This window comes from Macaca nemestrina, chromosome 1 (assembly GCF_043159975.1).
Source record: "Macaca nemestrina isolate mMacNem1 chromosome 1, mMacNem.hap1, whole genome shotgun sequence".
NCBI classification, from domain to species: domain Eukaryota; kingdom Metazoa; phylum Chordata; class Mammalia; order Primates; family Cercopithecidae; genus Macaca; species Macaca nemestrina.
The window spans coordinates 213,174,031-213,200,666 of NC_092125.1; the positions used below are offsets into that span (position 1 = coordinate 213,174,031).

A 26,636-nucleotide genomic window follows, 5' to 3' on the forward strand; every position below is an offset into this window, starting at 1 on the left:
GCTCACGCCTGTAATCCCAGCAGTTTGGGAGGCCAAGGTGGGCAGATCACCTGAGGTCGGGAGTTCGAGACCAGTCTGACCACCATGGAGAAACCCTGTCTCTACTAAAAATACAGAATTAGCCAGGCATGGTGGTGCATGCCTGTAATCCCAGCTACTCAGGAGGCTGAGGCAAGAGAATCACTTGAACCCGGGAGGCGGAGGTTGTAGTAAGCTGAGATCACTCCATTGCACTCCAGCCTGGGCAACAAGAGTAAAACTCCATCTCAAAAAAGAAAAGAAAAAGAAATTACCAAAATTATCACTGACTTTTTTTTGAGACAGAGTCTCACCATCGCCCAGGCTAGAGTGTGGTGGTGCAATCTTGGCTCACTGCAACTTCCTCCTCGCAGTTTCAGGCAATTCTCGTACCTCAGCCTCCCAAGTAGCTGGGATTACAAGCACCCGGCGCCAAATCCGGCTAATTTTTGTAATTTTAGTAGAGACACGGTTTCACCATGTTAACCAGGCTGGTCTTGAACTCCTGACCTCAAGTGATCTGCCCTGCTCGGCCTCCCAAAGTGCTGGGATTACAGGTGTGAGCCACCATGCTTGGCCACCACTGACATTTTAAAGTATTAAGTAGTATCGCTTCAGAGAAAAAAGTTAAAAAATCTTAATAAATACTCCCTTTAAAGTACTCTTTTACTTGTTTGTTGAATAAGCAGACTTTGAAATATAGTTGGTGCCTCACACATCTAATGTTATCTGTGAAAAATTATTCTGCATACTTTCAGAAAGTCTTAGTGTTATTTTATAATTTGAATATGTAGGGGACATGGGCTTGTCTTTCCTTTGAAAAGTGTTGTTTTGTCTTTTAAGTCGTGGAAGTATGGGCAGGGAGAAGAATGATAAGCCCCTTCCATCTGCAACAGCTCGGCCAAATACTTTCATGAGGGGTGGCAGCAGTAAAGACCTGCTAGACAATCAGTCTCAAGAAGAGCAGCGGAGAGAGATGCTGGAGACCGTGAAGCAGCTCACAGGGGCTGTGGATGTGGAGAGGAACAGCACTGAGGCCGAGCGAAATAAAACAAGGGAGTCAGGTGAGAGACTTGGCTTAAACAGATGCAGATTCTGATTTGGGTTTTAAATTTGGAAGGAAAAATAAAAAGGAGACTGCATGAGTAGATTTTAGAATCAACATATAATAGCAACACATACCAGCATCTGAAGAGTGAAAGGGCACTTCATAGTTTTATAACTGTTCTCATTCCCTAGGTATGCCTTAGCTCGACAGTTTGTAAATTTTCTCCATTCTTTATTAAATGTTATGGTGAGGAGGTCCTCCTGCTGTATTTTAAGCAATCTGAATTTCTTACAAGTCCCTGTAGCATCCCACACTTTACGTTGCTGTTAGATTGTGTATGCTGTGTAGAGCCCCTCAAATGTGTGAAAATTCTCATTATTGAGCCACTGCAAGACAAACCAAAGAGAAGGTATTAGGTTATCTTTAGTCGCCTTCATCTTCCTTGGTAACCTGTTGTTTTTTGTATGCATTTAGCATGTATATACTTAGAGGACTTGCTCAGATAATGCTCTAAAACTTGCTTCATGTATTTAACCTGTGTTTCAGTTTCCTTATCTGTTAAATGGGGATAAGTTGTACCTACCTTTTCAGGATATTATGAAAATTAAATAAGAAGTTAATACATGTAAATACTTAGAACATTACCTGATAAATACAGGGTTTTCAAAAAGTATTAAATGTTGTGATGACGAATATAGCAATGGAAAACAGTTTAAATTGAAGATTATTTTCAGCCTCTTTTAAATATTTATCATGAAGTAATTCCAGTTGTTTTTAATATTTATATAGCTTTCTAATTTGTTTCACTATTTAAATTGTTTCTCTTAACTGTAGTCCCTAAATGGATCTCAGAGACAAATTAAAGTGTCTTCTCCCAATTGGTGTAACTTTAGATAATACAGCTTTAGGGACGTGTGACTTTTTTAAATCTGTGGTAGATACTTTTGAAATATAACAAGATAGGATATTAAAATATCTTGTGTGTAGTGAATAATGTAGCACAGCTGCTCTATGTGTTTTTATCATCTGATTCATTTGTACATTTACCAGATGCACAGTAAGTGTGAGGCACTTGATCCCTGTTCTCGGCCTTCAGTCTGCTGAGTCAGAAAGACCTTTTTTAGTAATTCCACAAAAGACACAAACTGAGAAAGGTGCTATGAAGAAAGGAATTTAGTTCTAAGAGAATACTTAGAACTATCTGGTACCAAGGAGCTATGTAGAATTAGGGCAAGGGGAGGTTTCCTTCATCTGAAGGACCCATGGGAATGAAGCAGGTTTGTAGACAGGGATGGGTGTGAAGCAGAGGAAAAGAGCACTCCAGACAGGATTACTATGAGCAAAGCTGTAGTAGGAATAGCCACGATTTGTTCAAGCAGCAGTGTGGCTCAGGCTTAGTAGCAAGCAGGGCCCTGACCTGTGCAGGACTGTGAAGACCTCGTGAACTCTTCATCTTCGAAGCAATGGGGAACGATCATAATACAGAAAGGAACAAAAAAGCTTTAAATAGGAAAGTTTATCATGTTCCTAAATCTTGTTCATTGTTATTGTAGATTATAAAGTTAGTTAGTGCAAATCTATTCTAAAACAAAAGGTTTCTGTATTCTGTTTAAATGTCTTGTACCTATTGTCTTGTAGCTATTAAATGCCTTTACTGTAAAAATAATGTAAAGTACATAATATTGTCAACCATAATCTCACTATTTTAATAGTAATTTTTATTATTTTTACTTTTTTTGGGGGGGGGGCCTCTCTAATAGCAAAACCAGAAATTTCAGCAGTGTCAGCTCCTGACAAGGCTGCATTATCAGAAGAGGAAATGGAGAGGAAGTCCAAATCTATCATTGATGAATTTCTACACATTAATGATTTTAAGGTAAACGAGATTAAAAAAAAAAAAAAGTCCTTTGACAGTGTATAATACTTGGTTCTGGTCTAAATCAGGTGTCATTATGAACTGATAATACTTAGGTTGAGTAATCCAAGTCCTACACAATTCAGTTTGCTTAACGCTGATGCATTTCTGCCAAGTACTCTCTTTTAATTGGATGCTATAATTTACAACATAGAGTGGTGGGCAGAGAGAATGAGTACCCCACTAAAGGAAAACCAAATTGACTTCGATATTAAGGAGCAAAAACAACACATTATCATTATGAAGCATTTCTGGCACCCTGGATATAGCTGTCATGGTCTTTTTTATTTCTTTGAGACAGAGTCTTGCTCTGTTGCCCAGGCTGGAGTGCAGTGGCACAATCTCGGCTCACTGCAACCTCCACCTCCCAAGTTCAAGAAATTCTCCTACCTCACTCTCCCAAGTAGCTGGGACTACAGGTGCCTGTAACCATGCCCAGCTAATTTTTGTATTTTTAGAAGAGGCGGGGTTTCACCATTTTGGCCAGGCTGGTCTTGAACGCCTGACCTCAAATGATCCACCCACCTCGGGCTCTTAAAGTGCTGGGATTACAGTCCTGAGCCACCACACGTCCCATGCTCATGGATAGGAAGAATCACTATCATAAAAATGGCTATACTGCCCAAAGCAATTTATAGATTCGGTGCTATTCCCATTAAACTACCTTTGACATTCTACACAAAACTAGAAAAACCTATTTAAAAATTCATATGGAACCAAAAAAAGGAGCCCAAATAGCCAAGACAGTCGTAAGCAAAAAGAACAAACTGGAGGCATCACACTGCCCTGCTTCAAACCATGTATGTGTGTGTGTGTGTGTGTGTGTGTGTGTGTGTGTGTATGTATATATATATATATATTTTTTTTTTTTTTTGAGTCAAATTCTTACACTGTTGCCCAGGCTGGAGTGCAGTGGCACGATCTCGGCTCACTACAAGCTCTGCCTCCTGGGTTCACGCCATTCTCCTGCCTCAGCCTCCCAAGTAGCTGGGACTACAGGCACCTGCCACCACGCCTGGCTAATTTTTTGTACTTTTAGTAGAGACGGGGTTTCAGCGTGTTAGTCAGGATGGTCTTGATCTCCTGACCTCGTGATCCGCCCTCCTCGGCCTCCCAAAGTTCTGGAATTACAGGCATGAGCTACTGCACTGAACCTACTTCAAATTATATTACAGGGCTACAGTAACCAAAACAATGTGGTATGGTACAACAACAGACACACAGACCAGTGGAACAGAATAGAGAACCCAGAAATAAGACTACACACCTTCAATTATCTTCAACAAACCTGACAAAAACAAGCAATGGGGAAAGGATTCCCATTTTAATAAATGGTGTTGGGATACCTGGCTGGTCATATGCGGAAAATTGAAATTGGACCCTTTCCTTATACCATATACAAAAATCAACTAGAGGTGGATTAAAATGTAAAACTCAAAACTGTGAAGAAGAAAACTTACACAATACCATTCAGGACATAGGCACAGGCAAAGATTTCATGATGAAGATGCCAAAAGCAATTGCAATGAAAACAAAAATTTACAAATGGGATCTAATCAAATGACAGAGCTTCTGCACAGCAAAAGAAACTATCAATCAACAGAATAAACAGACAACTTACAGAATAGGAGAAACTGTTTGCAATGTATACATCAGACAAAGGTGGTTTTATGGTGTCATTTTTTCTTTTGCTCTCTTTTTTTTTTTTATGGAGACAGAGTTTTGCTCTTGTCACCCACGCTGGAGTGCCGTGGTGCAATCTCAGCTCACTGCAACCTCCACCTCCCGGGTTCAAGCAATTCTCCTACCTCAGCCTCCCGAGTAACTGGGATTACAGGCACCCACCACCACCCCCAGCTAATTTTTTTGTATTTTTAGTAGAGATGGGGTTTCGCCATGTTGACCAGGCTGGTCTCAAACTCCTAACCTCAGGTGATCTGCCTCCCAAAGTACTGGGATTACAGGCATAAGCCACTGCGCCTGGCCCCCAACAAAGGTCTTATGTGCAGCATCTATGAGGAGCTTAAACAAATTTACAAGAAATAAAAAAAACACACTAAAAAGTAGACAGAGGACATGAACAGACAGTATTCAGAGGAAGACATACATGTGGCCAACAATCACAAGAAAAAAAAGCTCAACATCACTGATTATTAGAGAAATGCAAATCAAAACCACAATGACATACCATCTGATACCAGTTAGAATGGCTCTTATTAAAAAATCAAAAAATAATAGATGTTGGCAAGGTTGTGGAGAAAAAGGAACACTTTTATACTGTTGTAGTGTAAATTAGTTCAATCATTGTGGAAGACAGTGTGGCTACTTCTGAGAGACCTAGAGACAGAAATAACATTTGACCCAGCAATCCCATTACTGGGTATATACCCAAAGGAATATAAATTGTTCTCTTATAAAGACACATACACACGTGTGTTCATTGTAGCGCTGTTCACAATAGCAAAAACATGCAATCAACCTAAATGCCCATCAACAATAGACTGGATAAAGAAAATGTGGTACATAGACGCCGTGAAATATTATACAGCCATACAGAGACCAAGATCATGTCCTTTGCAGGGACATGGATTTTGCTGGAGACCATTATCCTTAGCAAACTAATGCAGGAACAGAAAAGCAAATACCTGATGTTCTCACTTGTAAGTGGAAACTAAATGATGAGAACACATGGACACGTAGAGGGGAACAATGCACACTGGGGCCTACTGGAGGACAAGGTGGAAGGAGAGAGAGAGGATCAGGAAAAATAACTAGTGGATACTAGGCTTAGTATCTGGGTGATGAAATAATCCCTACAGCAAACCCCCATGACACACATTTACCTATGTAGCAAACCTGTACATCCTGCACATGTACCCCTGAACTTTTTAAAGTTTAAAAAATGTGTATCATGATATAGCTAATTGACCCTTTATGCAAACACAGTGAATGAATTCCCATTAGAAAACATTTAATCACTTCCGTGTAGTGAGGATTGATATTTATTTATTTATTTATTTATTTATTTAATTTATTTATTTTTTGGAGACAGAGTCTTGCCCTGTTGCCCAGGCTGGAGTGCTGTGGGGCGATTGCAGCTCACTGCAAGCTCTGCCTCCCAGTTCCAAGCAATTCTCCTGCCTCAGCCTCCCGAGTGGCTGGGATTACAGGCGCGTGCCACTATACACGGCTAATTTTTGTATTTTTGGTAGACACAGGATTTCGCCTTCTTGACCAGCCTGGTCTCGAACTGCTGACCTCAAATGATCTGCCCACCTTGGCCTCCGAAAGTGCTGAGATTACAGGTGTGAGCCACTACGCCCAGCTTGAGGATTGAATATTTGCATTCATTTACAGGTCCTTTGGAAAAGGCGTAGCAATGATGTTGATTGGCTTAAAGTAAGGTTAAAAAACCCACAAGGGGCCAGGTATGGTGGCTCACCCCTGTAATCCCAGCACTTTCGGAGGCTAAGGCTAGCGGATTACTTGAGCCCAGGAATTTAAGACCAGCCTGGGCAAGATATCCATCTCCACAAAAAAAAATTTTTTAATTAGCTGGGCATGGTGGCACACCTGTGGTCCTAGCTACTGGGGAGGCTGAGGCAAGAGGATTGCCGGAGCCTGGGAACTTGAAGCAGTGGTGAGCTATAATCATGCCACTACACTCTAGCCTGGGTAACTAAGTGAGACCTTATATTGTTTAAAAGAAAAAAAAAAAGGCCGGGTGCGGTGGCTTACACCTGTAATCCCAGCACTTTGGGAGACCGAGGCGGGCGGATCAGGAGGTCAGGAAATCGAGACCATCCTGGCGAACATGGTGAAACCCCGTCTCTACTAAAAATACAAAAAAATTAGCGGGGCGTCGTGGCGGGCGCCTGTAGTCCCAGCTTCTAGGGACGCTAAGGCAGGAGAATGGTGTGAACCCGGGAGGCGGTGGAGCTTGCAGTGAGGGGAGATCGCGCCACTGCACTCCAGCCTGGGCGACAGAGCAAGACTCCGTCTCAAAAAAAAAAAAAAAGTGAAAGACCCACAAGGATGAAGAGACCAGGGAATAGACAGAAGTGACATTCTGGAAGTTGGAATAAGAAGGATGAGTGGTAATGTATTTAACAAACTAAGACTGTGTGTGAGGTACAGATGTGGCCAGAAACAAAAGGGAATTAGTTGGTTAAAAGCATATATAAGAAATCTTTTACAGCCGGGCGCGGTGGCTCACGCCTATAATCCCAGCATTTTGGGAGGCTGAGGCAGGCGATTACCTGAGGTCAGGAGTTTGAAACCTGCCTGACCAACATGAGGAAACATCGTCTCTACTAAAAATACAAAATTAGCCAGGCTTGGTGGTGCATGCCTGTAATCCCAGCTACTTGGGAGACTGAGGCAGGAGAATCTCTTGAACCTGGGAGGCAGAGGTTTCAGTGAGCCAAGATTGCATCATTGTTCTCCAGCCTGGGCAACAAGAGTGAAACTCTGTCTCAAAAGAAAAAAGAAACCATTTTACATGATAATTGTCTTGAATGTTTCAAAAATGGCAATGTCATGAAAAGACAAAAAAGAGAAAGGACCGTTCTAGATTAAAGGAATATGAACAACATCATAACATGTAAAGTTGGATTCTCAACTGGACTCAGCAACAACAAAAAGCTGTGTTAGACCTTTAGAGACAGTTGTGGAAATTTGAATATGTATTATATATCAAATATTTTTATTGACATCATTAATAGTAAATTTGGACATTCAGAAAGAAAGAAAACGATGAATCTAAATCAAAGTGAAGATACGTAGTTGTATATTATATGACTTTAATTTTTCTGTAGGCTTGAAATTTTGTTAGATAAAAAGTTAATGTGAGGGAGGTATTAAATAAAGGAGCAAGGAGGAAAAAGCATCAGTGGTGAGACACCTAGATGAGCTTCCTCCCTTCTGCATCAGGTCACCACCCTTCCTACCTACATCCTCCCCCTTGGAAGAGCTACTTTGCTTCAAAAGTTGAACCAACAGATTTTGAATGCAGGGCACCAGACTAATTTCCAGTAGCTGAGAGCAGAGAGGTACACTGCTTTATTGGTGTATCAGCAACTCTGGCTGACCGGCTTTCACCCTTCAGACCAAAGATATTGACTTGGCTGGATTACTCTATAGTAAACACCAGTTAACAAGCACAAATTAAGAAGCATACCACAAAAACTTACTAAAAGAATTTTAATGCTTAACCTAACTATATCACTTCAATTTAATTTTCATATGAAGACTTTTTTCATTGAAGATTGAGCAAATATTAACCTACATAGACACAGTAATCTCTGTTGACACATTAAGGCTTTTGAATCACGACATTAAATATCTATTTCATAATATACTATTTTCAATTTTTTAAATAAATGATCATAAAATAAGTAAATATTATGTAGAAAAATACATTTGACTCTGGCCCTTTGAGTGATGTTTAATAAAATTGTTAAACTAAACATGTTAACTTTGTAAAGATGCATCATTTTTTTAAAAATTTTTATTTATAAAAACGGTTCTCTGGTAAAAACTGGAAAACCTACTAGACAAATTTTAAAAGAGCTATAATGCTCTTTTTTTGTATGACTTTTAATATTGCCCATATCAGCCTGCAATTTACTGAGCTATAGAGTATGTTAAACAAATAGAAACTTAAATATGGAAACTGTCCTGTTCATGGAGCTTTCTCCTGATTCTAAGTAAAAGATTTTAAAGTTATCTTAACATTCTGGTAACACTATCCAGATTTTGGAGTAAGCCTTTCTTTGCTGTTGGAACAGGAAGCCGTGCAGTGTGTGGAAGAGCTGAATGCCCAGGGCCTGCTACATGTTTTTGTGAGAGTGGGAGTGGAGTCCACCCTGGAAAGGAGCCAGATCACCAGGGATCACATGGGCCAACTACTCTATCAGCTGGTACAATCAGAAAAACTCAGCAAACAGGACTTTTTCAAAGGGTCGGTATCCTCTTCAAGAGTGGTATTCAGTTACTAGGCTCTTGGGTATCAGTTAATTTTTAAAGTACTTACCTCTTTAAGTATTTAGTTTTTTCCATAGATGAAAGTTGTATCCACTGTAATGTGTTGATATGATGCAATTAATATATTGATATATGTTGGTTGATGTGATGGCATTTTATAGATTGTGCTAGGGCATAAAGGTTATCTTTTGGTTTTCTGAATATTATTGTTAGATCTCTATCATGATGTAAGTAAGGTAGCAGAGACCCCTTAGGCTCAGGGAAACTCTGAGGCCTTTAGCAGCCCATTTACATGTGATCCCCAAATGTTCTTTGAGGAAAAAACCTTTTCTTTGTGAGAACAATTCTGAAAAATTGTCTTAAATTTAAAAACCTTATTCTTCTAATAAACCATGGTTATTGTGGCTAGGAAGCACTTGTCTGCCCACTCTAGCCTCATGGAGAAGGATATGTAACTCCATGTTCTTAATGATTTAGTCTGTTTCAGTTTGGTTTCATTATGATTCTTGTCAATGGACGGTTTGATGAGGTCTGCCTGTCATTGGTGGTGAATCCTCATTTGATCAGGTTCTGGTATATTTGTGATATACCATCATCACAAGTGCATAGATCAGGTTCCTTTTGGTTCAACCACAAAATTTTACCCAGGCATAGGTTGTATAACCAATGTTTAAAGTGAAAATTGCATTGGTAAAAAATTTTGTTTTAGGAGCCATGTTGTATCAAATATAAACACAGAGTCACACCCGGCACTGACAGATGCCCACTCTCTAAGGGAATAGCAACTAGGATCTCCTAAGGTCTGGACATTGGATATGCATCTGCCATCTCGTCCTCACTTGGACATATGCTTATTGAGTCAAATGGCAGTAAGAATTCTGCACTACTTGTAATTTTCCTTTCTTTTTTTTTGCCAAGCTTATATTCTCATAAATTAAATGCACATATGATTAAATGCCACTGTATATTTTTCTGTATTCATTTCACATATAGCCATCCTTTTAGAATAAGGTAACCATTAAATGTCATTATTGTCCAGGTGCAGTGGCTCACACCTGTAATCCCAGCACTTCGGGAGGCTGCAGTGGGTGGATCACTTGAGATCAGGAGTCTGAAAACAGCCATGGCCAACATGGCCAACATCTACTAAAAATACAAAAATTAGCCCAATGTAGTGGCATGAACCTGCAATCCCAGCTACTTGTGAGGCTGAGGCATAAGAATCGCTTGAACCCGGGAGGCGGAGGTTGCAGTGAGCGAAGATTGCACCACTGCACTCTGCCTGGCTTAGTCTCAAAAAAACAAAAAAGTCATTGTTGAATTTATTCATTTGATTTTGTAGACAATGATAACATTGTCTTCTAGGTCCTCGAAAATTTAAACTTGCCCCTAGGATCATTAAAAAGTTTTCTTGCCAAGCGTGGTGACTCACACCTGTAATCCCAGTATTTTGGGAGGCCGAGGCGGGCGGATCACAAGGTCAGGAGTTCAAGACCAGCCTGACCAACATGGTGAAACCCCGTCTCTACTAAAACTATGAAAATTAGGCTGGGCACCGTGGCTCACACCTGTAATCCTAGCACTTTGGTAGGCCGAGGCGGGTGGATCACGAGGTCAGGAGTTCAAGACCAGCCTGACCAACATGGTGAAACCCCGTCTCTACTAAAACTATGAAAATTAGGCTGGGCACCGTGGCTCACACCTGTAATCCTAGCACTTTGGTAGGCCGAGGCGGGTGGATCACGAGGTCAGGAGATCGAAATCATCCTGGCTAACATGGTGAAACCGTGTCTCTACTAAAAATACAAAAAATTAGCCAGGCATGGTGGCACGAATCCCAGCTACCCAGAGACTGAAGCAAGAGAATCGCTTGAACTAGGGAGGCAGAGGTTGCAGTGAGCTGAAATTGTGCCACTGCACTCCATTCTGGGTGACAGAGTGAGACTCCCTCTCAAAAAAAAAAGTTTTCTTTCAGGCTGGGCATGGTGACTCACACCTGTAATCCTAGCACTTTGGAAGGCTGAGGCAGAAAGATCGCTTGAGCCCAGGAGTTTGAGACCAGCCTGTGCAACATGGTGAAACTCCATTTATACGAAAAATACAAAAATTAGCTGGGCATGGTGGTGTGCACCTATAGTCCCAGCTACTTGGGAGGCTGAGGCAGAAGGATTGCACCTGGGAGGTCCAGGCTGCAGTGAGCCATGATCACACCACTGCACGCCAGCCTAGGTAACAGAATGAGACCTTGTATGGAAAAAAAAAAAAAGTTTTCTTTCAGCAATAAGCTAGATTGCTCTGAATTCAGTGAATGACTAGATTAAGTCCATTTGAACCAGTTAGTAAGAAATTTTGGCAAAAGTTGCTGTGGTTATTGGTTTTTAAGGCCAGGATGGTTTCCCAGTTTTAAAAGAGAAGCTTCCAATTCAGTCCAGTAACTAGCCAGTGCAAATGGTAAGAGCAAATGAAGGTATGTACACCCTCAAAATCAGATTGAATATGGTCCCCCCAGCAGACTTGAAACTATAATTTCCTAGAAATAATACTGTTGGAGTGACAAGGATATCCATTTATAAATAGTTACTTATTACCCAGGTATTATGATATATTCCTCAGAAAATTCTGGAAATGATAATGGTAAATTATTGTTTACTATTTTCTGTCTCTTCAAACTATATTCAGAAGTTGATTCATATCTATAAAGATCCCCGGAAGCATAGTCTACCATTATTGGCTATAATTGAACTTGTGAGATACTAACTTAGTCTCTAGGACATCTCAGACATTTGCATTTCTCCCTTTGTGGGATTCCCTGAAGAAAGAATATCATAACCAGACATGGTGGCTACACTTTTGTTGTTGATAGTAGAATTGCTGTTGCTGGCAATAACTACCACACTACTACCTTTTATTTAGACATAAAATGAGGTTAACACTTCTGTGTCTCAGCAATTACTTCATGTTTCACCATACCTGCCTCCTTCTGCAACTAGAGGCAGTGCAGTGTCTCCAGGCCTAACTTTTGATGCTTAGACCTAACCAGTCTTGGACCTTAGACCAAGACATGTAAAAGTTGTACTATTTTATTCTGAATGGAGAGGCCTGACAATTTAGTGCCCACCTTTTTCTAAGAGGGAAATGGTAGGGATTGCTTCATGTCAGTGTCCGCCAGGAGCCGTCTTGCAAGTAGATGAGAATTTCACAATCCCTTCTAAAACCTGAGTTATAAATGGTTCATACTGTCTAGGGGGACCATTTATTGGAGCCATGAAGATACCCTGTCTTTTGCTTCTATTTCTTAACCTACAAAGATAGTGTTGTCCTTCCATAGTATTGTGGAAGAGCCTCTGAGATCAGCTGGTTTGGGTGCTGCTACTGCTTAGATGTCAACGTCTGAACAGTTGGGGAAGCAGTTTCTGCCTAGCTTGCCAAGCCAGTGATAACCCTGGGAAGGTTAGAAAGCAGAAAGGCAGCCAGGTGCGGTGGCTCACGCCTGTAATCCCAGCACTTTGGGAGTCCGAAGCAGGCGGATCACGAGGTCAGGAGATTGAGACCATCCTGGCCAACATGGTGAAACCCCATCTCTACTGAAAATACAAAAATTAGCTAGGCATGGTGGTGCATGCCTGTAATCCCAGCTACTCGGGAGGCTGAGGCAGGAGAATTGTGTGAACCAGGGAGTCGGAGGTTGCAGTGAGCCGAGATTGCACCAGTGCACTCCATCCTGGCAACAGAGTGAGACTCCATCTCCAAAAAAAAAAAAAAAAAAGGGAGAAAGCCTCCAGGTATACTGATCCCTGGTGAGCTAGTTACTAATCTGCCATTTCTCCCTATGGTTCTCTTTAGAGTATGCACTGCTGCAAAGTAGTAAAATAGACAAAAATTTCAAATAGGCTTTATGAATATAGCTTTTAGGGCCTTTGGAATTTTCCTTACAAGATGTTACGTCAACTGTGAGCATAATAGTTGCTGTGTGTAAAACATACCTCCACAAAGATAACATCAAGCCATTCTCCTGAGATTTTCAGGACTTGAATCTAAATACTTTATGACACAAGTTAGGTCGGTAGGTAGATAGGTAGAAGCATTATTGTATAGGTACATGCACTTCAAACTGTGTTGATAGTCTTTTTATATCATGATTTCAGAAAACTTTTTAAAAACTGTCTAATAAATATAGTTGAGTGCAGTTTGCTGTTAGTCACAGAATTGGAATGACTTTGAAAGTGTAATAAACGGCCGGGCGCGGTGGCTCAAGCCTGTAATCCCAGCACTTTGGGAGGCCGAGACGGGCAGATCACGAGGTCAGGAGATTGAGACCATCCTGGCGAACACGGTGAAACCCCGTCTCTACTAAAAAATACAAAAAAAAACTAGACGGGCGCGGTGGCGGGCGCCTGTTGTCCCAGCTACTCGGGAGGCTGAGGCAGGAGAATGGCATGAACCCGGGAGGCGGAGCTTGCAGTGAGCTGAGATCCGGCCACTGCACTCCAGCCTGGGCGACAGAGCGAGACTCCGTCTCAAAAAAAAAAAAAAAAAGAAAGTGTAATAAACAAATGAAGACCAAGGTTGTAAAAATTAGAGTGGACAATAGACACAAAATATGTACCCTAGAGGAAGATTGATACATTAATATTTCATTTTGGGAGGTGTTTGTTAGAGAGGAAATTCTTATCTCTTCCTTGACTACTTTTCTGGAACTTTTATGACTGCTTGCAGCAATTCTACATTGGTAAAAGACCTTACATAGGCTGGACATGGTGACTCGCACCTGTAATCTTCAGCTACCAGGGAGGCTAAGGTGGGAGGATGGCTTGAGGCCAGGAGTTCAAGATGACCAGTCTGGGCAACATAGCAAGACCCCATCTCTAAAAAAAAATTAACAAAAAAAGTAGCTGTGCATGGTGGCACATGCCAATAATTACAGCTACTTGGGAGGCTGAGGCAGGAAGATTGCTTGAGCCCAGGAGTTCAAGGCTGTAATGAACTATGAGAACATCACTGCACCCCAGCCTGGGCAACAGAGTGAGATCCTATCTTTAAAAACAAAAAAACACTTTGGGAGGCCATAGTGGGCAAGTTGCTTGAGCCTAGGAGTTTCAGACTAGCCTGGGCAACATGGTGAAACCCCATCCCTACCAAAAAATACCAAAACTATCTGGGCATGCTGGTGGGTGCCTATAGCTGCAGCTACTCAAGAAGCTGAGGTGGGAGGATTGCCATACTGACCTTGTAAAATGACTTGGAAAGTATTTTCTCCACTTCGATTTCTTGGAAGAGTTTGAGAAGAATTTGTTCTTCTTCAAGTGTTTGGTAGAATTCAGCAGTGAAGCCATCTAGTCCTGGGCCTTTTTTTTTTTTTTTTTCCCTTTCTGAGATAGGGTCTTGCTCTGTCACCCGGGTTGGAGTGCAGTGGCTTCATCGTAGCTCACTGCAACCTCAACCTCCTGGGCTCAAGTCATCCTCCCACCTCAGCCTCTCAAGTAGCTGGAACAGTAGGTGCATGCCACTATGCTCAGCTCATTTTTTGTTTTTTTTAGAGATGGTGTCTCACTATGTTGCCCAGGCTGGTCTTGCACTCCTAGACTCAAATGATCCTTCCACCTTGGCCTCTCAAAGTGCTGGGATTATAGGTTGAAGGCAGTGCACCTGGCCATAATTCAGTCTTGATTTGTTGTATGTATCTGTGAGTTTATCTGTTTTTTTCTAGATTATCCATATTATTGTTCATAGTAGTTTCTTAACGATCCTTTGTATTTCTGTGGTATCAGTTGTAATATCTCCTCTTTCATTCCTTATTTTGAGTCTTCTCTCTTTTCTCCTAGTCTAGATAAGGGTTTCTTGATTTTCTTCATTATTCCAAAAAAAAAAAAACCTCCGAGTATCATTGATTTTTTTTTTTCTTTCATTTTTTAAGTGTCTATTTCATTTATTTCTGTTTGCATGTTTGTTATTTCCTTCCCTGTGCTAACTTTGGGCTTAATTTGTTCTTCTATTTCCTTGATGTGTAATGGTATATTGTTTGAGATCTTTTTTCTTTTTTGATATGCATACTCATTTTTCCCTCTTAAGAGTACTTTTGCTGCATTCTATAAGTTTTGGTATGTTGTGTTTCCATTTTCATTTGTCTCAAGGTATTTTTAAAAATTCCTTTGTAATTTTTTCTGTGACCTATTGGTTGTTTAGGAGAATGTTGTTTGACATTCACATGTTTGGATATTTTCCAAGATTTCCCCTGTTACTGATTTCAAGTTTTATTGCACTGTGATCCAAAAAGATATTTGATATTATTTCAGTCCTCTTAAATTTGTTAAATCTTGTTTTGTGGTCTAACATATGCTTTATTGGGGAGAATGTTTTATTTGCACTTTAGAAGAATATGTATTCTGCTGCTGTTTAATGGAATGTTCTGTATATTTTTATTTGGTTTAAAGTATAATTCAAGGCCAATGTTTCCTTACTGATTTTCTGTCTAGATGAGTTGTTCATTGTTTAAAGAAGGGTGTTGAGGTCCCCTACTCTTGCTGTACTGTAGTCTATCTTTCCCTTCAGATAATTAATTGCCTTATGTTTTTCAGTACTCCAATGTGAGGTGCATATGTATTTATAACTGTGATATCCTCTTAGTAAATTGATTCCTTTATCGTTACATAATGACCTTTGTCTCTTACAGTTTTTGACTTAATGTCCTTTTTGTCTTGTGTAAGTATAGCTACCCTTGCCCTCTTTTGGTTTCTGTTTTCATGAAATATCTTTTTTCTTCTCTTCCTTTTCAGTCTGTTAATGTCCTTACTAGTAAAATGAGTCTCTTACAGACAGCATATGGTTGGATCTCATTTTTCATTTATTTTTTTTTTAAGTTTTGAGAGAGAGTCACACTCTCTCACCAAGGCTGGAGTGTAGTGGCGCAATCAAGGCTCACTGCAACCTCTTCTTTCTGGGCTCAAGCAATCCTCCTGGGTAGCTGAGACCATAGCCATGTATCATGATGCCTGGCTAATTTTTTTTATTTTTTTATAGAGACAGAGTCTCCCTACATTGCCCAGGATGGTCTCCAACAACTAGGCTCAAGTGATCCTCCTGCCTTGGCCCCTTCAAGTGTTGGGATTACAGGCATGAGCCATTGCACCTGGCCAGATCTTATTTTTTAATCTATTTAGCCACTCCGTCTTTTGATTGGAAAATTTAATCCATTTACATTTGATATAATTATTTATAGATAAGGACTTGCCACTGCCATTTTGTAATTTGTTTTCTGGTTATTTTGACAATACCACTTTCAATTGTGGTAGCATTATTTTGCTTTTTTAAAAGATTTCTTATCGGAACTTTACTGCATTAAAATTTTAAAATATTTTTCTTTTAATCGTGTATCCCTTTCTACAATTAAAATTTTAGACAAAAACCCAGTATATAAAATGAAGTGGAGCTTTTGTAATTGAAATGGGTGGAGGGATATCTGCAGTCTCATCTATGTAGACCCTACCAAAGTTCAGTCCAATGGCTGTGGTTTTTTCCCTGCAGCCAAAGAACAGCCTGACAGTCCAATGACTGTGATGGTCACTACATGCCAAGAGGCAAGGGTATGATGTAGCTCTGTTTCATTTTTTCAGCTTTTAGAAAATACGTGTGGTGCAAAGCATTATTATAGGCTACGTAGTAGTGCAAAGACATAAAAACAGTTATTACCTAGGTGTTTCCGCACACTTAGGATTTTTCTTTTAGAATCATGCAACAGGATTTAGGAACTGTAAACCTGAAAAAACAATAAGCTCCTTACAGGCTTGTTCTCTGGAAATCCTATGTTCAGCTAAAAAAGGTTTTTGTTAGCAGTATAGATTTGACCACTGATTGTATTCTGCAGACTGTCCCATGATGAACTGACTGATCAAGGAGTAAAAAACCAAGGCAAGAATATGGGTATATTTTATTTGTAATGAGGTAAAATATATGAGATAAAAATAGCAGCAGATATACTGCTGAAAGACCAGCATGGCTACAGTTGTCTCTTGGGCCCATTGAACAGCTTCATTTATGCTGCTAGCCCATGGAGCAGGAGTTGGCAGGGTCAGGTGGTTAACCTAGAAATCCTGGAGTCCAGCTAGATTATATTCCATCAGGGGTACATTAACTGAACCCAAAGTATGCACATAATGAGAGAACCTGCAATTATTTGACATCTATTTGCCATAGCACAGACACTGTCCTCGGCGTCAAATAATTGCAAGCTGTGAGGTCAGAAAGTTGGAATTAAGGATTCATGAAGCCCGGAGTTAGGTAATATGGCTGAGCTGCAAACTGTTTTGAAATGGCAGCTTCAGAATGGTGACCCTGCCCACGGTAGTAGCTGTTTTTAAGTGAAAAGTTTTACTGACATGTAGGCCTCTGAAAAAAGGGTGGTGTACTTTGGCTAGAACCTGGAACTGCAGTGGAAAAGCACACATTTTACAATTGTAGAGATCTGAAAGGGCATGCATACAATTACCACCTGCTCTTAGCCCTTCAATTCATTCCTCCCTTTCCTTATGACTTGCAGTTATGTGTATGTCTCCTGTAGTTAAATTCATTTGCTTTTGTACTTTTTAATATATTGTATATGGAAATAATTAACAACATCTTGAGTTGTTTGTTTCTACTTCCAAGTGAATAGCTGTGATTTTTAGCCTACATAAGACTGCTGGTATTTTATATTTGATTTTCCTAAGTTTTACATTTAATTCCCATTTGCTTGACATTGAGAAATAGTTATAATTCATAGGACAAAAGTCTGAAACCATTAGCTTTTCTGTAGAGATAGAACAGTTTGTAACATGTAATAATGATGGTAATGTTAGTAATGTTGTCAGACTCTTTTATATCCATCCAGTTTTTTTACCCATTGTAAGGTTCCTCAAGGACACAGATTTTTGCCTTTTCTTTGTGTCAGATCTTTGTTACAGTAAGTGTTTAGTCAGTGCTTTTGATTGACTCAGAGGACGTGATATTCAACTGTGGTGAATTCTTTATAGTACGGGATTAAATGGATAGTTTTTCCCCTAGAACTTCACAGGACTGTCCTCTTTTTCATCATTTAAGGCTTTCAAATGTCACCTTTATATGGAGGTGTTTTCTGACCTCCTTCTGGTACCATAGTTCATGTTCTTCAGAGTATTAGCTCTATCTGCAAGTATGCTTTTGTCTGTTCTAGTCTTTTTCCCCACGCTGACATAATCTCTTTGAGAATGGTAATGTGTTAACCAGTTACTTTGTGGCTAGACTGTACCTAACATAGCAGGTGATTAATATGTATATGTTGATTGATTTTTTTATCTTTTTATTTAATCTTAACTTTTGAATTACATTTGCATGTTATTTTTACCCCCATTCCTTTTCAGTTTTTCAGAAACTTTGGAATTGGCAGATGACATGGCCATTGATATTCCCCATATTTGGTTGTACCTTGCTGAACTGGTGACCCCCATGTTAAAAGAAGGCGGAATCTCCATGAGAGAACTTACCACGTAAGTTATACTTGTTTCTCTTGATAGATGTCAGGTAGAACTGACACATAACTCACCTGCTAGCTCTCTAGCATAGTACTATCCCATGGTTGCTTTTGGAGACTCCTGAATGCAGCCTGTGACTCTTAAAGACTTCTGATTTCAGTGTAAAAATGTTACATTATGCTAGGTCTACACCTGAGATATGTTGGGGATATGATAGCCCTGTGGTCTGTTGAGGGTAGTTGTGATAATAGATTGGCTCCAGAATCGTGTAACTGGAAGATGACTGCTTCTAGAAGCTTAATGTTAATCTGGCTTTTGTGTCTATCATTGCGCTAGTGCTGTAAGTAGTTATATTTTCCCACTGTAGCTTGTCAGACTGCGGTACCCCATAGTACATGCTCATGATTATAATAAAAGAAACAGATCTCAAGTATTCCTAAGTTTGGATATGAGTGGGGAATGGATGCTACATTATATAGACCAGTGGTTCCCAAACTCTGTTCTTTGAAACACTAGTGTTTCCGCATAAGTTGTTTATATAGTCAAACTTTGCACACTGCCATGTCCCTTTTCTTTGAGATTAACAAAACATATTTAGCATATTAAAGTTTATGAGAGTCCTATAATAAAGCAATAAATAAAAAGTAGTTAGCTTTGTTTAATTCAGCATTGCATCACTTAAAGTATAGATATCCTATGGAACACAGTTTGAGAAATACTGATTTAGACTATTAAAAAATTGGCCCCTTCTCTGTTTCATCCATAATTTCATCTATAAAGAAAAGCTTCCTTTCTTAAAAATACTTTATATACGGCCAGGCATGGTGGCTCACGCCTGTAATCCCAGCACTTTGGGAGGCCAAGGCAGGCGGATCACAAGGTCAGGAGATCAAAACAATCCTGGCCAACGTGGTGAAACCCCATCTCTACTAAAATGCAAAAATTAGCTGGGTGTGGTGTTGCGTGCTTTTAATCCCAGCTACTCAGGAGGCTGAGGCAGGAGAATCGCTTGAACCAGGGAATTGGAGATTGCGGTGAGCCGCGATTGCACCAGTGCACTCCAACCTGGCGACAGAGCAAGACTCTGCCTCAAAAAAAAAAAAAAAAAAAAAAAACTTTATGAAAGCATCACAACTCCCTGTTACCTAAGATGCTTCTTGTTTTAGCTTGAAGCAGACCTTATATAAACAAACAGATTACCGAGTCTGAGCTTTGTGTTGCTTCTATCACTGAAGTGGTTAAAGAAAAAGGTAAAAACCAAGAACTCGCATGTTCCTTTTCAGGAACTTTTCCTGAAAATGACTTAGAGCATGTCCTGGAGCTTTGGCTTGCCCAGTATTGTTTAGGTTGCACAGTGTCTGGCTTTTTGTCACACATTGTTTGCCTCTTGTTCTAGAAGAAAGGATTTCTTCAGAGGTACTTATTCACTGCTCCTGTCTTTTACAGAGAATTTAGCAAACCTTTACTTCCTGTTGGAAGAGCTGGGGTCTTGCTTTCTGAAATATTGCACCTACTATGCAAACAAATGGTGAGTGTTAAACTGAGTGTCAGCCTCAACAGCATTATTAGGAAGGGCAGTGCAGTGATCTTGATCTTGGGTTATCTGTGAATAGCTTAGGTCTCAGGGTGCAAGAAATTCTATTTCCTTTTATTCTTTGAAAAAAGAGTAAGGTCTCTGCTTCAACCCAGTTTCTTTCTGAGGTGCATTTGTCCTTCTGTTTACTAATATCGTGGGGAAGACTTATCAAATCTCGACTAGATTTGGTATAATTCTAAAGAATCTCAAGACGTGTTATTTGTGGTTGGTGATTTTTTCTTCCCTTGAAACAAAATAGGTATATCATTTATATGTTTTAATAGATTTCAACGAAAAGCTCCATAGAGCTGGAGGCTGTCAGTCTATAAAGTCTGTGGCAGGCTGTCAGTCTATAAAGTGGGAACAGATAAATCTAAACCAATAATTTCAAAAGAGTGTGAAAGTGCTCTGTTAAAGTCTAAGAGGTTTGGGGAAGTGTCGTGGCATCACAAAGGGAATTAAATGTCTAGGATGAGAGGGACAAGAGATGTCAAAACAAAATAGAACTCAGAAATGAAGATTCTGGAGTGATTTCTGACTTACACCTGACCCAAAGATATTGGATGATAGATTTTAACGTTTAAAGCCAGTGTTTCATTCCTCCCTCTGATACAGAAGTCCTTCTGTATCCCATTTGTGTGGTAGTTATTCATAAAGAGATGCACTAAATATCCTGGTCTCTAGTTCTGTTGATTATTTGTTAATACTACTCTTTGCTTAATGGCACTAAAATTTTTACTGAACCCTAGTTTTTATGTCCAAAATTTCTTCCTCTCTGACCTACTTGACTTTAGTCCTTATTTAAAACTCACATTCTGGCCAGGCATGGTGGTTCATGCCTGTTATCCCTGCACTTTGGGAGGCCGAGGTGGGCAGATCACGAGGTTAAGAGATCGAGACCATCCTGGCCAACATGGTGAAACCCTGTCTCTATTAAAAATACAAAAATTAGCCGGGCGTGGGGGCATGCACCTGTAATCCCAGCTACTCAGGAGGCGGAGGCAGGAGAATCACTTGAACCCGGGAGGCGGAGGTTGCAGTTAGCCAAGATCATGCCACTGCACTCCAGCCTGGCAACAGAGCAAGACTCCATCTCAAAAAAAAAACAAGAACAAAAACTCACATTCTGGCCGGCACAGTGGCTCATGCCTGTAATCCCAGCACCTTGGGAGGCCGAGGCGGGTGGATCACTTGAGGTCAGGAGTTGGAGACCAGCCTGGCCAACATGGCGAAATCCCATCTCTACTAAAAATACAAAAATTAGCCAGATGTGGTGGCAGGCACCTGTAATCCCAGCTGCTTGGGAGGCTGAGGCAGGAGAATCACTTGAATCTGGGAGGTGGAGGTTGGAGTGAGCTGAGATCGTGCCACTGCGTTTCAACCTGAGCTACAGAAAGAGACTCTGTCTCAAAAATTAATAATAATAACTAAAAATAAAACTCACATTCTTACTTTTATGTGTAGAAACAGCACAACCCTACTTCTAAATAAAACTAAATTCTCATAGAGTATAAGCTTTGGAGCTAGATTCCTGGGTTCAAATTCTGGTTCCACCATATTTTCAGCTGTGCCTTGGACAAGTTACTCTATGAAGTAATTAATATATGCCTCTCAGGTGACAGCCACAGCCTCAGACCTGGCACTTTCCTTTTCACTGTGACTTTCTCCAGCTAGAGGACTTGCACCTCTTCACATTTTTCTACCTGACAACAGCTCTTCTTTATTGTCTCTCTTGGGCTCAACCTTGTGCTTCTTGCCCTTGAAACACTTCTCATTCCTGGTTCAGGAACAACAGCTGCCTTAAGCCTCCTTGTATCAGGCAGCATCGCTGTGATCTATTACAAAGAGGGATTCTAGTGAGGCTTCTTGAATGGCTTTAATAGCAGATACATACAGAGCTATCTAGGAAAAGACACAGTGTGGAATTTATAAACTCTATGTATTGGACTTTTTTTGATGTTTATATTTATAAACCCCAAATAACCAGCTTGTAGCTCCCCAGATTAGTCACCTCATAAATAAAGTATTTAACCTTAAGCAGCTGTACTTCAATTATTCACCATTATATTTATATGCATTCAGACATAGTTTGAAAGTCACAGGTCTTAAGAGATTAACTTTTTATCAGCGAGGAAAAGTTTGTTTTTGAGACGGGTCTTGCTGTGTGTGTTGCCTGGTCTAGACGCACACTCCTGGGTGAAAGCTATCTTCCCACCTCAGCCTCCCAAGTAGCTAGGACTACAGGTGTACACCACCATGCCCCACTGGAAAAGTTTTGATTTTTTAGCTTTTTGGGTTTTGCACTCTTTGACTTCAAGCAAATCTTTTTTTTTTTTTTTCTATTTCTTCTTCCACTGTGAAAGTAAATGGATTGAATTTATCTCTATTTTAGAGCCATAAGAAAGTGGGAGCCTTATGGAGGGAGGCTGACCTCAGCTGGAAGGACTTTTTACCAGAAGGAGAAGATGTACATAATTTTCTTTTGGAGCAGGTAAGAACAAGGCTTACCTTTTGCTGTTTGATAGTTGATCTGTTTCATAGAGGAAATGAAGGTAATTGCCTTCGTATTCCAGTCATTAAAATTACATCAAAATCGGAATTTTGGTAAAGATGTCATTTTAAGTTCATGCTTTTTTTTTTTTTTTTTTTTTTTTTTTTTGAGACGGAGTCTCGCTCTGCCGCCCAGGCTGGAGTGCAGTGGCCGGATCTCAGCTCACTGCAGGCTCCGCCTCCCGGGTTCACGCAATTCTCCTGCCTCAGCCTCCCCAGTAGCTGGGACTACAGGCGCCCGCCACCTCACCCGGCTAGTTTTTTGTATTTTTTAGTAGAGACGGGGTTTCACCGTGTCAGCCAGGATGGTCTCGATCTCCTGACCTTGTGATCCGCCCGCCTCGGCCTCCCAAAGTGCTGGGATTACAGGCTTGAGCCACCGCGCCCGGCCAAGTTCATGCTTTTAAAGCCACTCTGCAACTGTGTGGTCATCAGATGATTGATGTTTAAAAGAAGAAAATGTAAAAGACTTAGCAACCTGTAGAAAAACAAGCTCCAGGAAGCAGAAATGAAGTTGACAAGTAAAGCAGGGTGACAGAGCCAAAGCTGTCTCCTGATTTCTGGGTCTGATGGCAGGCAGAAGCAGCCAGAAGTTATTCTGTGGGGAATGGAGACTTGTTATTATAAGGTGGAAGATTAGAGACAAGCTTATAACTTGAAACTGCACAGGTAAATAAGTGCAAGGAAGTAGACACAGTCTTATACTCAGGGTATAAGACCCAGGCTATAAGTCTTATACCCTTATACTTAGCTATCCCGCCTACTGACTTGGTAACTAAATCCAGAAATCTACAAAACAGAAGACCCCATGGTCAGTATAATCTGGTCCTACAGGAGGATTTGTAGGCTGTTAGATTGAGGTAACCATAAAACAAATTAGATCAAGAAAAGTAACAGAAAGAAAACAAAACTCTCTCAAAACGTTACTGAAAATCGAAATCTTAAAACTCATGAGGAAAACTAAAGCTAAGACAGCCAACAAAATCAGGAATAAGGAGAAGAAAAAATCACCGTAGATAAAAAGAGAACAAGAATGCAATCTGAAAATGACTTTAAAATAAGTATATTGTTCTGGATAAAGACATTATATTAGGTTGCTATGCACATTAGCTTTCTTTTTGGTTGTAGTCTAGAACACTGAAGAACTTTCTTGCCACAGCAATAAGAACCTGCGTGAAGCATAACTTCTGATGTGTTGCTGGACTCAGAAGAGGTGGAAGTAATTTCCTTCAAAGGGACAAAAAGAATTAATGAGGGGGAAAAGCCAGAGATGAAACCTGAACTATGAATAGTAATTACATGTGAAAGGCATCTTGCCCAAAGGACACATAGCCCAATGGGAAGATACTATTACAAATGATGTCAGATGTCATGGAAAAAGTTGACTTAGTCCCAGTTCAGTATTACCTTGGCTCCCAGAAGAAGCAAATCAAAATGCTCTTTGGAGAAACATCCTCAACTTAGGTCCCCTTATTTTCTACAAATACAAGTTATCTAAATATATGAGTTGACACTGGTGTTCATTTAGCATACAATTAAAGAAGTAAAGATAAAAGTAAACAGACAATAAGTAGTAGATTTAGATCCCATGGACTTGAGGTAATGGAATTATCATTCAGAATATAAAACAATACCATATTAAAGAGAAGAAATCACAAAAATGAGCAAACAAGAGACTAGTCAAAATGGTTAAAGAGATTTGGAAAAAAAAAAAAAAAGGTTGGGTGCAGTGGCTCATGCCTATAATCCTAGCACTTTGGGAGGCTGAGGCAAGAGAATCTCTTGAAGCCAGGAGTTGGAGATCAGCCTGGACAACATAGTGAGACCTGTCTCTACTAAAAAAAAATTAGCGGGGCCTGGCGCAGTGGCTCACGCCTATAATCCCAGCACTTTGGGAGGCCGAGACAGGCGGATCATGAGGTCAGGAGATCGAGACCATCCTGGCTAACACGGTGAAAACCCGTCTCTACTAAAATACAGAAAAAAAAAATTAGCCGGGCGTGGTGATGGGTGCCTGTAGTCCAGCTACTCAGGAGGCTGAGGCAGGAGAATGGCATGAACCCGGGAGGCGGAGCTTGCAGTGAGCCGAGATCACTCCACTGCACTCCAGCCTGGACGACAGAGCGAGACTCCGTCTCAAAAAAAAAAAAAAATTAGCTGGGTGTATTGGTGCACCTGTAGTCCTAAGCTACTCAAGAGACTGAGGCAGAAGGATCACTAGAACCTGTGAGTTTAAGGCTGCAGTGAGATACGATCACACCACTGCACTCCAACCTGAGAGACAAAGCGAGAGCCTGTCAAAAAAAAACAAAACAAAAAACAAACAAAAGCCACACACACACACACACCCCCCAAAATCTGTAGGTAGCTATCTAAGATATGTTGATACGTTAGGAGATTTGGAGGAAAGAATGAGAGACCATCTAAACTATCTTAATTGGAGTCCCAGAAGGAAAATTAGCCTGAATGGAGAAGAGGCAATATTTGAAGAGACAGTGGCTGAGACTTCTAGAAGTGATAAAATATACAAATCTATAATGAAAGTCCTTATATGCCATACAGGATAATTATATTTTAGTGAAACTGCATAATACCAAAGACAAATGAAAGATTTTAAAGAAACTGGAAAGAAGAAGCACATTACCTATCTGCCTCCCCCTCAAAAAAAAAATACACAAAAAAATAGACTTTGCAATAGGAACCATGAAAGCCAGAAGATGGTAGAATAATCTCACAGTGCTGAGAAACGAACAGTAAATGTAGAATTGCCTGTGCAGCTAATCTAACCTTTAAGAATTAGGGCAATGCACACTAAGAAACTTAACAACATACTTCTAAATACACATGGGTCAAAGAAGCAATGAAAAAGGATAGTAAAAAACATTTTTAACTGAATGAAAACGAAAACACAACATGTCATTGACATTTAGAAAAGAAGAAAGGTCAATAACCTCAGCTTCAGCCTTAAGAAATTAGAAAAATAAGGCCGGACACAACGGCTCATGCCTATAATCCCAACACTTTGGGAGGCCAAGGCAGGAGGATTGCTTGAGCCCAGGACCTTGAGAGACCAGCCCAGGCAACACAGCAAGACCCTACAACCAAAAAAAAAAAAAAAAAAAAAAAAAAAAAACGAAACAAAAGAAAGAAAGAAATTAGAACAATAAGAGCAAATGAAGCTCCAAGTAAATAGAATAAAGGAAATAGTAAACATTTTATCAGAAATCAATGAAATAGAAGACTTTTTAGAGAAAAACCAGTGAAATCAAAAGCTGGTTCTCCGGGAGGCGGAAGTTACAGTGAGCTGAGATTGCGCCATTGCACTCCAGCCTGGACAAAAGGGCGAGACTCCGTCTCGGAAAGAAAAAAAAAGCCTGTACTTTGAGAAGATAAAAGTGATACCTCTAGCAAGATTGATCAGGAAAAAAAGTTTAAAAAGAAGGTACATATTGCTGATATCTGGAATGAAAGCGGTAACATCAACACAGATTCTGTACATAAAAGTGGGTGAGGAAATTTTATGAATAATCTTTATGTCAATAAATACATCAGCCAGGCATGGTGGCTCATGCCTGTAATTCCAGCACTTTGAGAGGCCAAGGCTCAAATTGCTTGAGCCTAGGAGTTCAAGACCAACCTGGGCAACATGGTAAAATCCCATCTCTACAAAAAGTACAAAAATAAGCCAGGCATGGTGGTACATGCCTGTAATCATAGCTACTCAAGAGGCTGAGGTGGGAGGATTGCTTGAGCCTGGGAGGTCAAGGCTACAGTGAGCTGTAATCCTGTCACTACACTCCAGCCTAGATAGCAGAGTGAGACCCTGTCTTCAAAAAGAAGTAACTCTAGTTGAATACATCGATGTAGTTGAACTAGTTGAAATGAACACATTTTTCTTTCTTTTTTTTTTTTTTTTTTTTTTTTGAGACAGAGTTTTGCTCTTGTTGCCCAGGCTGGAGTGCAATGGCATGATCTTGGCTCACCATAACCTCAGGAGAACATAAGTGATTCTCCTGCTTCAGCCTCCCAAGTAGCTGGGATTACAGGCATGTGCCACCACGC

The 26,636-nt window shown here is 40.3% G+C and overlaps 1 protein-coding gene and 1 non-coding gene across 38 annotated transcripts in view; one reads left to right on the forward strand and one right to left on the reverse strand.

Annotated features, from left to right (window-relative positions):
* Positions 1 to 26,636, forward strand: part of LOC105483079 (eukaryotic translation initiation factor 4 gamma 3) — a 369,254-nt gene that overhangs the window by 330,226 nt on the left and 12,392 nt on the right. For all 37 annotated transcript variants that reach the window (XM_071099229.1, XM_071099204.1, XM_071099202.1 and 34 more), the window contains 6 exons: positions 862 to 1,082; positions 2,827 to 2,942; positions 8,771 to 8,943; positions 18,338 to 18,463; positions 19,895 to 19,976; positions 22,417 to 22,515. In XM_071099229.1, the coding sequence (XP_070955330.1) occupies positions 862 to 1,082; positions 2,827 to 2,942; positions 8,771 to 8,943; positions 18,338 to 18,463; positions 19,895 to 19,976; positions 22,417 to 22,515 (817 nt within the window). The remainder of the gene's footprint in view (positions 1 to 861; positions 1,083 to 2,826; positions 2,943 to 8,770; positions 8,944 to 18,337; positions 18,464 to 19,894; positions 19,977 to 22,416; positions 22,516 to 26,636) is intronic.
* LOC112426938 (U7 small nuclear RNA) lies at positions 8,502 to 8,563 on the reverse strand. Its single transcript, XR_003018328.1, has one exon. It is a non-coding gene; the product is annotated as a U7 small nuclear RNA (small nuclear RNA).